The sequence below is a fragment of the Parasteatoda tepidariorum genome, chromosome 10 (assembly GCF_043381705.1).
Source record: "Parasteatoda tepidariorum isolate YZ-2023 chromosome 10, CAS_Ptep_4.0, whole genome shotgun sequence".
Lineage (NCBI taxonomy): Eukaryota > Metazoa > Arthropoda > Arachnida > Araneae > Theridiidae > Parasteatoda > Parasteatoda tepidariorum.
The window spans coordinates 48,410,284-48,425,169 of record NC_092213.1 but is presented as its reverse complement, the minus strand read 5'-3'; the positions used below and the strand labels follow the sequence as shown (position 1 = coordinate 48,425,169).

At 28.8% G+C, this 14,886-nt stretch overlaps 1 protein-coding gene across 1 annotated transcript in view; it reads left to right on the top strand.

The window, feature by feature from the left end:
• LOC107456192 (histone acetyltransferase KAT6B) overlaps positions 1 to 14,886 on the top strand; it is a 53,608-nt gene that overhangs the window by 32,140 nt on the left and 6,582 nt on the right. The window contains exons 9-18 of the mRNA XM_016073979.3: positions 2,755 to 2,849; positions 4,228 to 4,346; positions 4,791 to 4,863; positions 6,099 to 6,329; positions 7,092 to 7,185; positions 8,876 to 9,034; positions 9,996 to 10,083; positions 10,327 to 10,465; positions 12,267 to 12,630; positions 13,259 to 13,869. Of these exons, the coding sequence (XP_015929465.2) occupies positions 2,755 to 2,849; positions 4,228 to 4,346; positions 4,791 to 4,863; positions 6,099 to 6,329; positions 7,092 to 7,185; positions 8,876 to 9,034; positions 9,996 to 10,083; positions 10,327 to 10,465; positions 12,267 to 12,630; positions 13,259 to 13,869 (1,973 nt within the window). The remainder of the gene's footprint in view (positions 1 to 2,754; positions 2,850 to 4,227; positions 4,347 to 4,790; positions 4,864 to 6,098; positions 6,330 to 7,091; positions 7,186 to 8,875; positions 9,035 to 9,995; positions 10,084 to 10,326; positions 10,466 to 12,266; positions 12,631 to 13,258; positions 13,870 to 14,886) is intronic.

The following is a 14,886-nucleotide window of genomic DNA, read 5'->3' as shown; positions in this document are numbered from 1 at the left end:
ATGTAAACATTTCGCAAACGATGGAAATCTGCAGATGTCAATTGCGGACCATCTCTTTCATGCTCACGCGGGTGGAAACAAACTATTATTCATCGTCTTCTGCTAATATTATTTAGTTTACAGAATCGTCTGCCTTCGAACTGAAATCGTCATTGTTTACCTGTGTGATTTGTTTAGAAAAGTTTCTGTGAGGTTGTGTTTTTATAAAGCCGTGCTTCACCTTAAGTCACCTCATCAATGGCGTAATTTAGTCGTTTCTCGTCTCGCCGCCGTAAGTAGCTGCAGGCCGTATGTGTGTTTTTGTGTTATATCGATATTGCGTCCGCGCTGTTTTTCGAATCACCTCGGGTTTTGCTGCGTAGTTGGTTTTGTGAGGGGGGGAGGGGAGATCTTGACGTGATTTATATTGTGAAATTGAAATTAGTGGATAACGTTTGCGTTTTTTTTGTTGATTCTCGTTGCTGATTATCTGTTTTAATTAGTGAGTGTCTCAAATTATTTGTTTGATTATTTTTCTATTTTTAAACACCTGCATATTTAATAGGAAAAATGTTTTGCTTTTTTTTGTCAGATTAAAAGAAATAATTTTTTTTAAATTGTTTGCAGTTTGAGAAGGTTTTAAAAATAGATAACAAAGATTAATTGTTTTTAATTTTCATGCACGATTGCATTATTGAAAATAAATGTTTTTATTTTTACATATTTTAAAGACAGTTGAATGACTATTATTTTATATTTTTCTTTGAGCTTTTTTATACTTTTTATATTTTTCTTTAAGCTTTTTTTATACTTTTTATATATTTCTTAAAGCTTTTTTTACACTTTTTATATTTGTATTTTAAATTAAGTTCAAAGAGTTAGTGTTTAAAATTATTATGAATTTTATTTTTGGGTACTTCTATAAACTAATTAGCAGTTAAATTTATTTAAAGACTTTTTTTTCTTGTCTAGTACAGAGTACCCGTGATCTTACATAATCAGAGTAAAAGATAAGGAATGGGGGATGTGCTTTATTTACATAGATAATGGCTCATCCCTAAAATTGTTGTTACAGTATATTATAATTGAGCAAAATTAATGTTTTTTTTTATATAAATCGATTTTTTTTCTATTTTTAATTTTTTTTTATTTTCCAGCCGAATGGTCTCATAATATATATTAATAATACTTATTTTAAAAACGATGATATAGCTTATGTCTGTAACTTAAGTGTTTGAAATTATTATAAACTAAAAATTCAGAATAAAATTATAGTGTTCATATTTAAGCTAATCATCTGAAAATTTTAAAGACAGTTTTAAAAATTTTAATTATTGGTTTAAAGTAAATTGGTTTAGAAAAGAGTGCATTAATAGAAAAAAATTATTCTAGGCTTCTCTAGGCCAGTGTTTCCCAAACTTATGACTTTTGTGTACTTTTTCTAAATTTTTCGTAACGCTGTGTTCCACTAATAAAAAAATTAATGTATTTTTTTAAAAAATATTTTTATTTTTATTAACATATTTTAGTTATTAACTGTTAACTCTGTAAAAAATAGCGAATAGAAAAATACGTTATCGTAAATTTTCACGGCTAGCTTTGTTTTTAAATAAATTTTTTTGAAATTTTCATTTGTTGCAAGATATTTTGCATAAGAACGCGCACCCCAGCTAAATTGTTCCCGTACCCCTGGGGGTACACGTACCACACTTTGGGAAACACTGCTCTAGGCAAAACAAATCTTTCTTCAATATTCATATACACAATGTGATTTCTCTTGAATATTTAGTAGAAATATATTAAGTTGAGAATGTAGTTTTTATTTTGGAATATTTCCATATTATGATATGTCCTGCTAACTACACTTGCAAAGGTGCCAAATGGATTTAAAAAAAGAAGAAAAAAAAAGCATGCAAGTGTTGCCCTGGGGGTTGATATGAGTGATACCCTTCCAGTTGGTTCTTTTCTGTGATACTTTTTAGTTTTTCACAGACCACTGCCTGGAAGTTGCCAAGATAGTGATTATTCTGCAGATCATGATGCAGAAGTCTACTCTTTATTTTAATAGACAGTTGGGCCAAATAATATTAAGTGTCTTGTCAACTAACAGACAGAAGTATTATAGAAGTTCAAAAGTATGCATTTCACATCTTTTATGAAAAATAATTAACTTAATATGTTACAACATTTTATAAAAATAAATGAAATGTATTAAAGTGTTGTTTCTTTAATGAATTTTAAACTTGCATATTTAAAAAAAAAACAACAAAAAAACATGTAGAAGTTTGCCTGAGGGTACCTACGAGTTATACCTTTTAAGTCAGTCAATTTTTAAAAATTTTTTCTTTATTTAAGTTTCTCGACGAGCCACTGCCCGTACTTGGACTAGACGATTTTATTGCTGCAGATCAAGTTACGGAAATATCCCCAAAATGTCACTTTTTTATTTTTGAAGAATTTATTTTTCTTTCTTTTATTAAAATTTTTTATATAATTTACGATTTAACATGTGAACGAATTGAAAGTGTAAGACAGATTTGTCAATCTGCCAAAATTTAGTTAGAAATTTTGAGTAATAAATAACATATATATTCCCGTTGTCCACAGCTCATGCATAATTCACTTTTGTTTATGCATGGTATTGCCTGGAAGATTTTAATAAACATTATCAGTTTTGGTTTTTCAAAGATTGAAATGTTAAATTATTTATCAGTAGGTTTGTTATGATTTATTGCATATTTTATTTACAAATTAAATTTTCTTTTTTATCTTTAGATAACACTGTCACTGAACCAAAATCAACTTTACCACCTGGTGTTACTGAAAACGATGTAAATATTTTCAGAAACGTTCAAGAAACTGCTTTACAAGTAAGATAATTTTTATGTATTTCATTTTATGAAAACCTTAAGTTTAATTTTAGGTTCCTAATTTTTAGCATTTTGAAACTATGCTTATTAGTCAACCCAGCAAATGTCAAAATTCTATAACTTTTATTCTTTTTTTCGCTATACTGTAGCTGATTATAATGTTCTTTTCAGTGAATATTTTTTTATGACTGTCGTTGAACAGTTGCCCTTTTAATTCAGGGTTTACGGCTAATAATGTTAAACTTAATAGCCTTGTAATTTTTAACCCAATCCAGAAGACACGGGAACTCCTGGATCAAATATTGAGAGAAATTTGCCTTCGTGGAGGACTTTTTGATGGAACTAACTTGCATTTGTGTTGCATGGAGCAGAAAACTACGAAAACCTTCCACGGTTAGCCGGTCTGTAAGGGGAATCTAACCCATGATCAGTCTACCACTGAGGATATTTTGCGTTAGCACTATGGTCGGTGCGAGCTTTGTTTGGAATTCGACTCAACCAGCTATCGCTGGGATCAAACCCTGGTCACCTCATTGGGAAGAGAGCGCTCTATCCCCTGAGCCACCACATCTCATTCAGTGAATATTATATTTGTAACATCTATTTTTTAATATGTATTAATACTTTGGCAATATTTCTGTATCGGGACCTGTTGCGCCAAATACAACTGCCAAGACTCTAAACAGATTTAAAATTTGAAATTTCTTTTTAAAAAAAAAAAAATTGTAGAGGTTTGCCGAAGCGTGGCTATAAGCCTGCGAGACAGTGGGGAATATTTCCGTATCGTGATTTGTCGCGCCAACTACAATCGCCAAGGTGCCAAATAGATTTTAAACTTGCAAATTTTTAAAAAAAAAACGAAAAAACATGGAAATGTTTGCCCGGGGGTGGCTGCAAGTTATACCTTTCGAGTTGGTCCCTTTCTGTGATGTTTTTTTTAGTTTCTCTCCGGCCACTGCCCGGAAGTTTCCAAGACTTGGTGATTATTCTGCCACAGATCAAGTATACAGAAATCTCCCCAGACGGCGTCTGCTATAATAATTTTTTTTGCTTCTTGCGGGCCGCTGCTGGGAGGTTACCTAGACTTTCGGATTATTCTGCCACAGATGACAATATGGTAATTGTCCAAACGCTCTAAATACAAATCTAATTCGGATCTTAAAATTACTCTTTATCTTAGATAATTTTAGAAATTAATATTACTCTTTATTACTTTACAGCTTTTTTTTTTTTTACCAAAACCTTATTTATATTTTTGTGATGAACTACAAAATCTGAATTATTTAGCTTCCCCCCCCCCCTATCGTTTATCATTTGTATAACTTGTGTATTGTATTTTCCAAGTTTTTATTAAAAAAAAAACAACTTATTTTGGTAGGCAATGGGTCATGGTTCAATTCCTCCAGAGCCACAAGGTAGAAGTCCAGGTGCAATTGAATTTGGCAAGTTTGGTATTGAAACATGGTATTCTTCTCCATATCCTCAAGAATATGCTAGGTATTTTTTTTTTTTTAAATCTCTGAAAGTTTTTATGCATTGTTTAATTTATTATTTGACAACTATGGGGTTTGAATTTATCGATTACTTTAAGTGTATTTTTGATCATGTTTTTGTCAAGTGTTATTAATAGTTCATAAAATTACCTTACGTATTCTTACTTAAATATCTATTTTTACTGAAACTTAACTACTTATAAGATTTATCAACATTCATAAATCCTGTCAGGTTCAGTAAGTTTGTTTCTGTTGAATATTTTTTTATATGTTTTTATTAAAATATCTATTCTAACTTATCCATAACTGGCAGTTATATTTTCCAAATCAATCAATCAAATCTAATAATTCTAATCTTTTAGCTTCATGTTATACTAAATTATATGTTATTATGGATTTATTTTTTTAGCATGTGAATTCATGTTTGTATATCACGTTGTTTTTATAGGTTGCCTAAATTATTCCTCTGTGAATTTTGTTTGAAGTACATGAAGAGCAAAAACATTCTCCTTAGGCATATGGCAAGTGTTTGATTTTGATTTTCATCATAAATATGCTAAACTTTCTTTATAGTTGTATCATTTTTACTGCTGTTTATTATTTTTATGTCCTTTAAATACTAATGCACTTTATATTTAAAGTATAGTGTTGGACTTAGTTAAGAAAATATTTTTTATTATAACAATGAATAATATTATTTCAAAATTTATATCATAACAAAATTTATTTTATTATATTTCATTTATTTTATTATATTAATGCAGATTTGGTTTCAAAGATTTAGTTTCCAATTCCATTAAGATCAAATTTAAATCTAGTATGAAAATTTAATTCTTAATATTGTTTTAATGCTGTTTTGTATTCATTATTTTAATTACATTTGACTGAACACAGTTTTGCATAAAAATTTTTATCCAATTAAATATAACTTTCAAAAAATATAATCACCTTTAAATTATTGTGCAACTACATTTAAATAGGTGTAGCGTTTTAAAAAAGTGCTTAAAGGTGCTTTTTTTTTCATTTTTTAAGAGCCCTTAAAGGTATTATCTTTTATTAGGTGTTTTTAAAAAATGCTTAATTTTTCCTTTTTGAAAATGAGATTTTTTTCTTTATCATGTTAATTTTCTCCACATATTATTCAAAAGCGTAGTTTTCACAATTCATTTAAACATAATACATTTCAGTGTACCGTCATAAAAGTGCCAATCATTTTACTTGTTTGACGAAATACTTGCAGGTCTGCATGTGCATCTACTGGGGTGGGTTCGGTGAGATTCTTGCACTCTCATGTCCAACTCTGCAGCATTTTGCGAGATATTCTCAATTTCAGGCTTCTTTTTCCACTCTTTGATATTGAACTGAAAAATCTCTCGACCTTTTTATGGTGGTTAATATAATCAAGAAAAGAGTTCTTTGTCAGAAACTAGTTATTTTATCATGATCATGTAGTCTTTGAAAATTATTTCGCATTTTGTTAATGTATATAGTGCTTACATTTTTTTAAGTGCTTAAAAAGTACTTAAATGTACTTATTTTCCCTTGAACGATTTGGCTACGTTAACAGACCCAAATTTCTTCTGAACAGACCCTGCTTATCTGCATTTTTTTTAGACAGTAAGAATTTATGGGCATTAAATTTAGTGAGTATTTGACCGTTAAAATTGTAAGATTTGACTATTTATGTTATTATATTTTTGTTATTCATTTGCATGTTGATGTTCTTAAGGTTTAATGTGCTTTTTTTTTCAAACAGAGAAAATGCAACTGGACACACCCACCAGGAACAGAAATTTATCGCAAAGATGAACTGTCGGTGTTTGAAGTTGATGGGAATGTGAATAAACTGTACTGTCAAAATGTTTGTCTTCTTGCTAAATTATTTCTGGACCACAAAACTCTGTATTATGATGTTGAGCCTTTTCTGTTTTATGTGTTAACAATAAATGATGCTACAGGCTGCCATTTTATTGGTTATTTCTCTAAGGTAAGATTGGTTTGATGTTTAGTGTTGATTATTTTTATCATTTCTATCCTCTGTGTTTGATGGTTAGTGTTGATTATTTTTATCATTTCTATCCTCTTGGTTCGATGGTTAGTGTTGATTATTTTTATCATTTCTAACCTCTAATGAGTAGTTGCTTTCAATTAATGAAACCTACCAAACTGCTTTTGTCGATGAAGTATGGACAGGTTAAAAGTCTTGAAAGTGTATTTAATATTTACTCTTGAATTTAATTTGTCTTTTAATAGATTACTTTTTTTAAAATTGCCTTGTAAAGGAAAATGTATTGTAATTAACATTAGATATCTTTTAGTACTTATAACCAAGTGGGAGGTATACTTTTTTATATTGAGAAAATTGTTTATTTTAAGTGTTATGTATATATACAAATATATTTTTTTATTTGAATGTGTATTTATGTATAAGTGTTTGTGTAAAACTTAAAATAGATGAACAGTTTTCTAAAAACGAAAAGTATCTTTCTTCTTGCCCTTAGCCTATGCTTATACCATGCTAGTTTTGCTATGTGTTTCACTTTTACATTGCTTTGTGGTATGAATAAGTGCTTAGTCTGCTATTTTAAGACAATTTTTTGAATTTTGGAATAAAGGAAACAAAAGTTTAGCTTTTTCACTAGAAATAAGATTATTTTAAGCTCATTTTCAAGTATACAGTTCAGCTACTTTGTATATGAAGTGTCAATATGTGCGTTTAAACCATGCTTACCTATTAATTTGTTTTTAGGAAAAGTTATGTCAACAAAGGTACAATGTTTCTTGCATTATGACTATGCCTCAATATCAACGCCAGGGGTATGGAAGATTTCTGATTGACTTTAGTAAGTATATTAAGTCTAAATAATTTTGTTATTTTCTAGGGAAGGGTATATCAGTGATATGTTTTAAAATGTTGTCATAACATTTCTTTTTTAAAAATACTTGTTACATTTAGTATAATAAATTGATATAAAGTTGCTCATGTATATTTTTATATATTATTTTGAATTTTATTCATTTTATGCTGTAAGTTAATAATCTGATATTACTCATCCTGTTAGTTTTATTTAAAAGATCAGGGCCTTTAATGTTTAAAATTGTAATTTAAGAATATTTTAATAAACTGTGCACCAAAGAATTTTTTTTCCTTGCTGCACAGAGTGATTTAATAAAAAATTGACAAAACTTAAGGGGAAAGATAAAGTACATCAGAAAGATTGAGAATTGCATAGAAACCCATGACTGTAAATGTGATTTATAGCTACTAGTGGCACCTTTCTTATTATGAACTGTTAGTCTGTGCACTAAGTTATCTTAATTTTTTGTCCATTTTAAATGTTTTAGTTATTAAAAATTGTGTTCCAGGAAATAGCTATTTTTTTCATAATCATTAAATTTCTGAGTTAGTTATTCTCAGAAATTCCATTTCAATAATGGAATTCCTGAGGATAATTGATGCAACCCTTGGCCATTACCTTTTTTAACATATTATTTTGTTACTTATATTTAAAGTATTATAAGCAGGAGGATTCATTAAGAAAAAAAGTTAAAATTGATTGAATCTTCTTTGTTGGATAGTTTTATTAATTAATAGATAACTATAAAACTCAAAAGCAATGTTTATGTATATGTATGGAATTTAATGTTAGTACATTAAAAGAAAGAATATTTATTAACCTGCTATTAAAAGAAAGAATATTTATTAACCTGCTGCTTTAGTATTTATTTCATAGTTTGTATTACTAAATTATGGGAATTCCAATTTAAGATGTTTATTTTCTTAAAATTTTTCTGAATTTAATTTTTTAATTTAATATTTAACTCCTTCATTATTAAAAGAAACAAGATTTGACCCCAAGTCACTAATAAGCGGTCAAGTTTTTCTGTGAGAAGCTAATTTTTCCTTTTGCAGTTAATGTGATAATGTCACAATTATTCGAGAAACTGGCTTCTAAGAATTTCCCCCGGTTCCCAAAATTTTATTTATTTTGTCAGTACGTGTTAATAACTTACCAGTTTTTCAGTGACTATTTCTCTATTTTGTAAAATTGTTTCACCTTATATCAGCTGAAAATATTTTTCTTTGAAAACTTGTTTTTGTTCGGATACTATTCTAATGTTTTCATAATAAATGTATCTTAAATTTAATGGTTAAGCGTAACATTTTTTTAGCCCCCCTTTTTTTGCATGTTATATTATTATTAATTAAGTACTGCTATAGCTTTATTATGAACAGTAGAAAAATTTGTAGACTTCATTGTCGTATTTAATTTTAATTTTCATAAAAGTGAGTAATTTCTTTTTAGGTAATTATCATTGTAAGGGGACATATGATATGCATATAAAATATGCATATTTTCAGCTTGTATTTTTTTTTTTTTTAGGTTTAAATAGATCTTTAATGATAAATATTTATTATTACTGCTTTTTATTATTTTATTACGTTTTCAAGATTATTTTATTATTTTATTACATGAATAATTTAGCAGTGTCAAAATGTGGATATTTGTTAATTTGAATATTTTGTTCTAGGTTACTTGTTATCTAGAAAGGAAGGCTTGCCAGGTACTCCTGAAAAACCTTTATCTGACTTAGGTAAAATAAGTTATATGTCATATTGGAAAAGTGTATTACTAGAATATATCCATGAATGGCATGAAAAACAAAGCAATCATCAAATAAATATCAAAAGTAAGTTTTATTTGAATAATTTTTTCATAAAAAATATCTTGTTTTATTGTTCTACAATTATACATGTAATGTTTTGTTTTCTTATCGTATTTGATTCATGTTTTTTTTTCTTCTTCATAATTTCTTATTTACAATTTTGATTCACAAGCAATGCAGCTGAAAAAAAAATGTTATTTCTTCTGATTCTAGTAAAAAAAAATACTTGTTAAAAATTATGATTCAAAGAAGCATCTATATTTCTTTTTTGTTAATATTACAGGTTGTACAAGAATTTGTGTCCCTAAATTAAAGTCTTAAGTAATAAAAAAGTAAAAGATTCCAAATTTCTTTTTATTAATTTTTTCATCTTCTATTGGGCGATAAAATATGATAAATTGCGATTGAAAATTTTTTTAATATTTTTATTTATTTCTGCATTTAATATCGATTAATAATAACTATGATATAATTAAAAATTAATTTTTTGAATTAGTGCATCAAACAATAGTTGGATTGCAGATGAGTTTCTCCAACATTATATCTCCCTGCACAGAAAGGTGCTCCAAAATTTTTAATTTCATTTTATAATATTAAACAAAATAATGGATTTATAAAATAATAGTCCATATAAATAAAACCCCACAAATTAAATTCTCAGTATTTCATTTTTCCTTCAAATATATAATCATTTGACTAATTTTTTGCAGTATGTGGATAAGACCAAAAGTAGTTTTTTTTTTTAAAAAAATATTTTTCAATAAGTTGTTAGAGATGAAACTTTTAAGGCGGAAAAATGTAACAATCAGAATAATTTAATTGTGTTGATTTTAAAAGAAAAATCATAGCAGTTATTACCCATTTCATTATATTTTATGTTTTCTTACAAATATTAGCATATGCAAAAAGTATTGATACTTAAATTTTTTTTAAACTTGATTGTACTTTGAAACTCAGTTTGTAAAATAGAAATTTTATTTGTTAGATATAGCTCAGGAAACAGGCATAAGTGCTTTAGACATAATTAGTACCATGAAGGAATTGAATATGATTCAGCTAAATGAAGAAAACAAGTAAGCATATGTTCAATTTTTTCATTTAACTATAAATTATTTTATGTATCTTATTTTATGATGTTTCTTATTTACTAAAGTTCAAAAACTTAATTGAATTGTTATGGAAATGTTAGTTAATAAAAGGTCTTAAAATTAATTTTAGGTTAATAAAAGTCAAGTCTTTAACATTACATTGTAATAAAATTAACATATTCTTAATAATATGTTATTTTATTAACATATTATTGCCCCTTTTTTTAGGCTTATAATATCTTTGAGCAGAAAAGTATTAGATGAGCACATGGACAAAGTAGTTGCAAATCGTCACAAAAGAATAGAATTAGATCCAGAATGCCTACGTTGGATACCGTTAATTACTAACCACCTATATTCTGATAAGGTTTGTTTTCATTATTTGTATAGAATGCTTGAAAAAATTTTGCTTACATAGTAAGTAATAATTTCACAAGCATCCTTTTTTAAATGTACTTAATATTTGTTTAATAGTCTGTAACGTTTTTACTATTTTTCTTTGTAGTTCACGAATCAAATTTATGTGGGTTGAATTTTAGTAACGACAACTATTTTTTTTACAGCTGATACACTGAGATTTTTGTTTCAAAGTAGTCATTCAGGGTTCCCATGGGTCAGGGAGAACAGGGCAAACCTGGAATTGTCAGGGGAATTTTATTTCAACTCCAAAAATCAGGGAATCAATTTTTTTTTACAAAAACCTGGAAAATTCCTTCGTTATACCTGGAAACAAACCAGTCTTAAAATTGTCAGTAACAGTACTCAGTTGTTGAGATTTGAGTTAAATAATTCTAACATCTATAACAATTATTTATTGTAAAAATTTCACATTTTAGACAAACTGAAATGCTTCCTTCCTCATATATTATATTTATTTTACATAGAAAATCTAATACTTGGCATTACCAATAAAAGAATCAAAATTTTCTGAAGAAAAATTTTGTAGTATGGATAAAATATGGTATTGATTTTCATTGAAATTTACCTAATATACCTGGAAAATCAGGGAATATTTTTTTTCTGAAATTGAGTGGGAATCCTGCACACTAGTGGTGCCTGTTCTTTCAATAGTTTTAATGGAATAGCATTTTAACTCCTGAAGAATCTCTAGAACAGTATATTGTAAAATATTCCTAATTCCATATTTATTAAAAAAAATAATAAAAATGCATATGTGGTACATTTTTGGTAAAAAAAGTGATGATTGGGAGACTTTTTTAATCACCATTTACCAAATTTAGTGGCCGTAGGTAACTATTAGTTTTGCCACCTCAAGGCTCTGTTCTTTTTGTCAGTGCACTACGTGTGTGCATGATATTGAAGAAAGAATCCATTTGCCCTGAAGTAAAGGATAATATAATGTGTGGAACAAGTATTATATGGTTGGGTGTAATCTCTACAGCAGTGTTGCTCCCATATAAGCTTCAACCCTCATATTTCCCCCATTTAGTAGAGCTGCACGATGTTAAGATTTTGGCATCATAACGCATCGTCATGTTAACATCTTGATATTTCGATGCATCTTGATGTTTCGGTACAATAATATTTGACATTTAGTTCTGCGTAAATTTGCAATTAGTAAATTGAATCTTTTTATAATTAATTCTCAATGTTTACAGATGTGGATTTCTGCAAAATAGCGGTTAAAAAACATTAAATGGCTGGATTGAATGTAGAGAAATCAACAAGATTTGTACACACACAATTAAGAAAAAACCCTTCCCTAACTAAAAGATTCAGCAACACTTTGATTCTCAATCGCATTCGCATTCATCATGTCAGCAAAACGATGAGTCCCGATGTAAAAGGGACCGGGAAAGATAGCGATCATCACCGCAGCTATCTCTGCACATTTAAGGAGGATAATGCTCTTCGTGTGAGCTTGCAGACATTGATGTACGATCGGGAACTATGCTTAACATCGCGTGTGTAGACATCAATATCAATGATACATCGGGAAATATCGAAAACATCTCAGCAAATCACAATATCCGATGCTTCGAAAAATATCCAATCTAAACATCAGATTGGCGATGATTGCATTGAATCGATAGTTTCTGATGCATCAATTCATTACCCATTCAGTATTAATTATTTCACATTTATTTCAATGTTATCTATTTATTTTTTTCTTTATTGGATCACAATATTTTTATATTATGTTTCAGAATGAAGATGACTCCGATAACTCAGGGAGTGAAACTACTCCATCGCCAACTTCTGAAAGGACTTATAAATCATGCTCTACAAAACCAGACAACAATTCCGAAAAAGAAAATTATGACCAGACGTTTCATAAATCTGAAAAGTACCTCAAGTATAAAAGAAAATCAGATAAAGTGCAAGATAGCGTTGATGCTGTTTTGGATGAAAATGTTGTTAAAAGTGATTTATTTGGGAAAGACTTAAAAGAAAATAATTCTACATCATCTCTGCAAGAAAGTACAACTCCAGAAAAACCAGTCAAACCTCCTAAAAAACACAAGAAAAAGAAGAGCATATTTGAAACTAAAGTATTCAAAAATAAAAAGAGTAAGTTTTTTTAAATATAACTTTTTGATTTCTATAGTTTTTCCTTTACTAAATCATAAAAAAGGATGAAAAGGTGTGATGAAATTAGGAGCTAGCTTTAACTCACCATGTCCCGGTGTCGAAGATTTTTTTTAGAAGTTCGACTAAACAAGATGTGTTTTTATTTTAAAAATATTTAGGTTATATGTTGTTAATGTTGTCAGCATCTTTTTATCTTTATTAATACAATGTTTAAACTCAGATGAAAATCAGATAAGCTAGTAGTATTTTAACTAACATTGTACCTTACTCATTTTTCTTGAAAAACACAAATTTTTGCTTTTGGTTGTTTTACTTATCAGTTATTGGAAAAAATAAATTAAACATTCATAGTTAATAGTTTAAATTATTTAAAATCAGTTTTTTAAACACTTCTTTTAAGATTGCTGTTAGTTTATCATAGTTTGCATTGTACTATAAAATACTACGTTTCTAATATACATAAATAGTATAGCATTGTGTTTATTTTTCAAAACTTCGAATTTTATCTTCTATCTATGAATTCTTCTAAATTTGTTAATATTTCTCATTTGATTTGCAATTTTTATGACAATATATTTAAGGTCCTAAATAATTATGTTATTTTTAGGAAAAAATAAGAATAATCTTTTGAAGAAAGTGAACAAATTACAGATGAAAAAACTTGAACGTAAGAAAAAGCTTTCCAAGGAAGTAAAAAGATTGGCCAAAATACTTAATTCTAACCCTAGCCTAATGGAATCTGCATCAAACAGAAAATTGCTCAAGTTAAAGAAAAGAAATAGAAAAGAATACAAAAAAGCCGAATATAGCATGAGATTACGGCACCAGAAGTTAACTTTGTCAGAAACTGAAATCGCTTGCGAGCAGCCTATGACTGCTAGTGGCTCTCCAATTATTGAAGATCCTATTCTAGACAGTATAATTCCAGAAAAAGAAAGTACTGAAACCAAATCCAACTCATCTCCTTCTGTTGAAAATGATAACAGTACTACACCACCCTGTTTGATGCCTGCTACTAGTACAGAAAGCTTGGTGGAACAAAATCAAGCTCCAGTTGATCCTCCTTCACTTCAAGCTCAAAATTCAGAATTTAAAGAATCTGAGGAAATTAAGGAAGATTCTGAGGAATTAAATTGGAGATCTTTGCCTAGGCGAGCTAAAAGACCTGCACCTTCCTCGCCTGTGAAGAAGCCACCAAAGAAAAGAGGTCGACCCAAGGTAAGAAATGATATTAATTACTTAATGAAACTCAAAGAAAAAGACTAGTCATTTTACTGAAAATAAATATATTTTTACACTCGGTAGCTGAGCAGTGGGGGTTTGCTCTCCCGTGCCACAGGTCCTGGGTTCGATCCTTGGGTCGGGCAAGGTTGACTCAGCTTTTCATCCCTTCAGTGGGTCGATAAATGAGTACCAAGCATGCGTGGGAACTAAACACTGGGGGTTTCGCGTTCGGCTGGCCACCTAACTGGAACATCTGCTCCTGCACCCCAGAGCCCAAGGTCAAGAAAACTGAGATGGGTACAGTAGGCCTTGGCTCTCTATGGGCTGTCACGTCACTGAGTTTAGTTTAGTTAAATATATTTTGGTTAATTTACTGCAGGGCTGATTGTGCTATGGCAAAAATCCGGATTTTTCGCTAACAGTGATCCGGAAGTTTCCAGAGATCGAAGGTCCAGACGTTTAAAAAAATCATTGATCACAGAAGTTTCCGGAAATTAAATTTTCAAAGGTGGAACTTAAAAACATAGTTCATTTTATTTGTTAGTAAGGGAGAGCCAGATACTTTATAAGCTTATATTCATGATTAATATTCATTTTTTATCAGTAAATAGTNATATCTATATATATTCTTGGATTTCCTCTTTTTTACTCTCTGACTACTCTCATCCCTGACTTCTCATCATTAAATCAGGCATGCCTCTGTTTTCTTCAGAAGACTTGGTTAACAATTTTAAAACAACAAACATTTGATATGTTTAACTGGATAAAAATAAATTGAATTTAATTTTACAAAAGTGATCAAAGCACCTTATCTATATTAATTAATTTGCTGTTTCAGAATTTTTATGACTCTAAAATGATAACTTGAAGAAAACTTGTTTAAATAAAAATTTTTACTGTGAAACTTAAGTGAGAATTTGGGTAGAAACTTAAATTAAATCTTGTATGATGGAAATTAGTTGTCTGAAAATTTGAATTGCTCTTTTTTTTTAAACAATTTATTTAAAATGA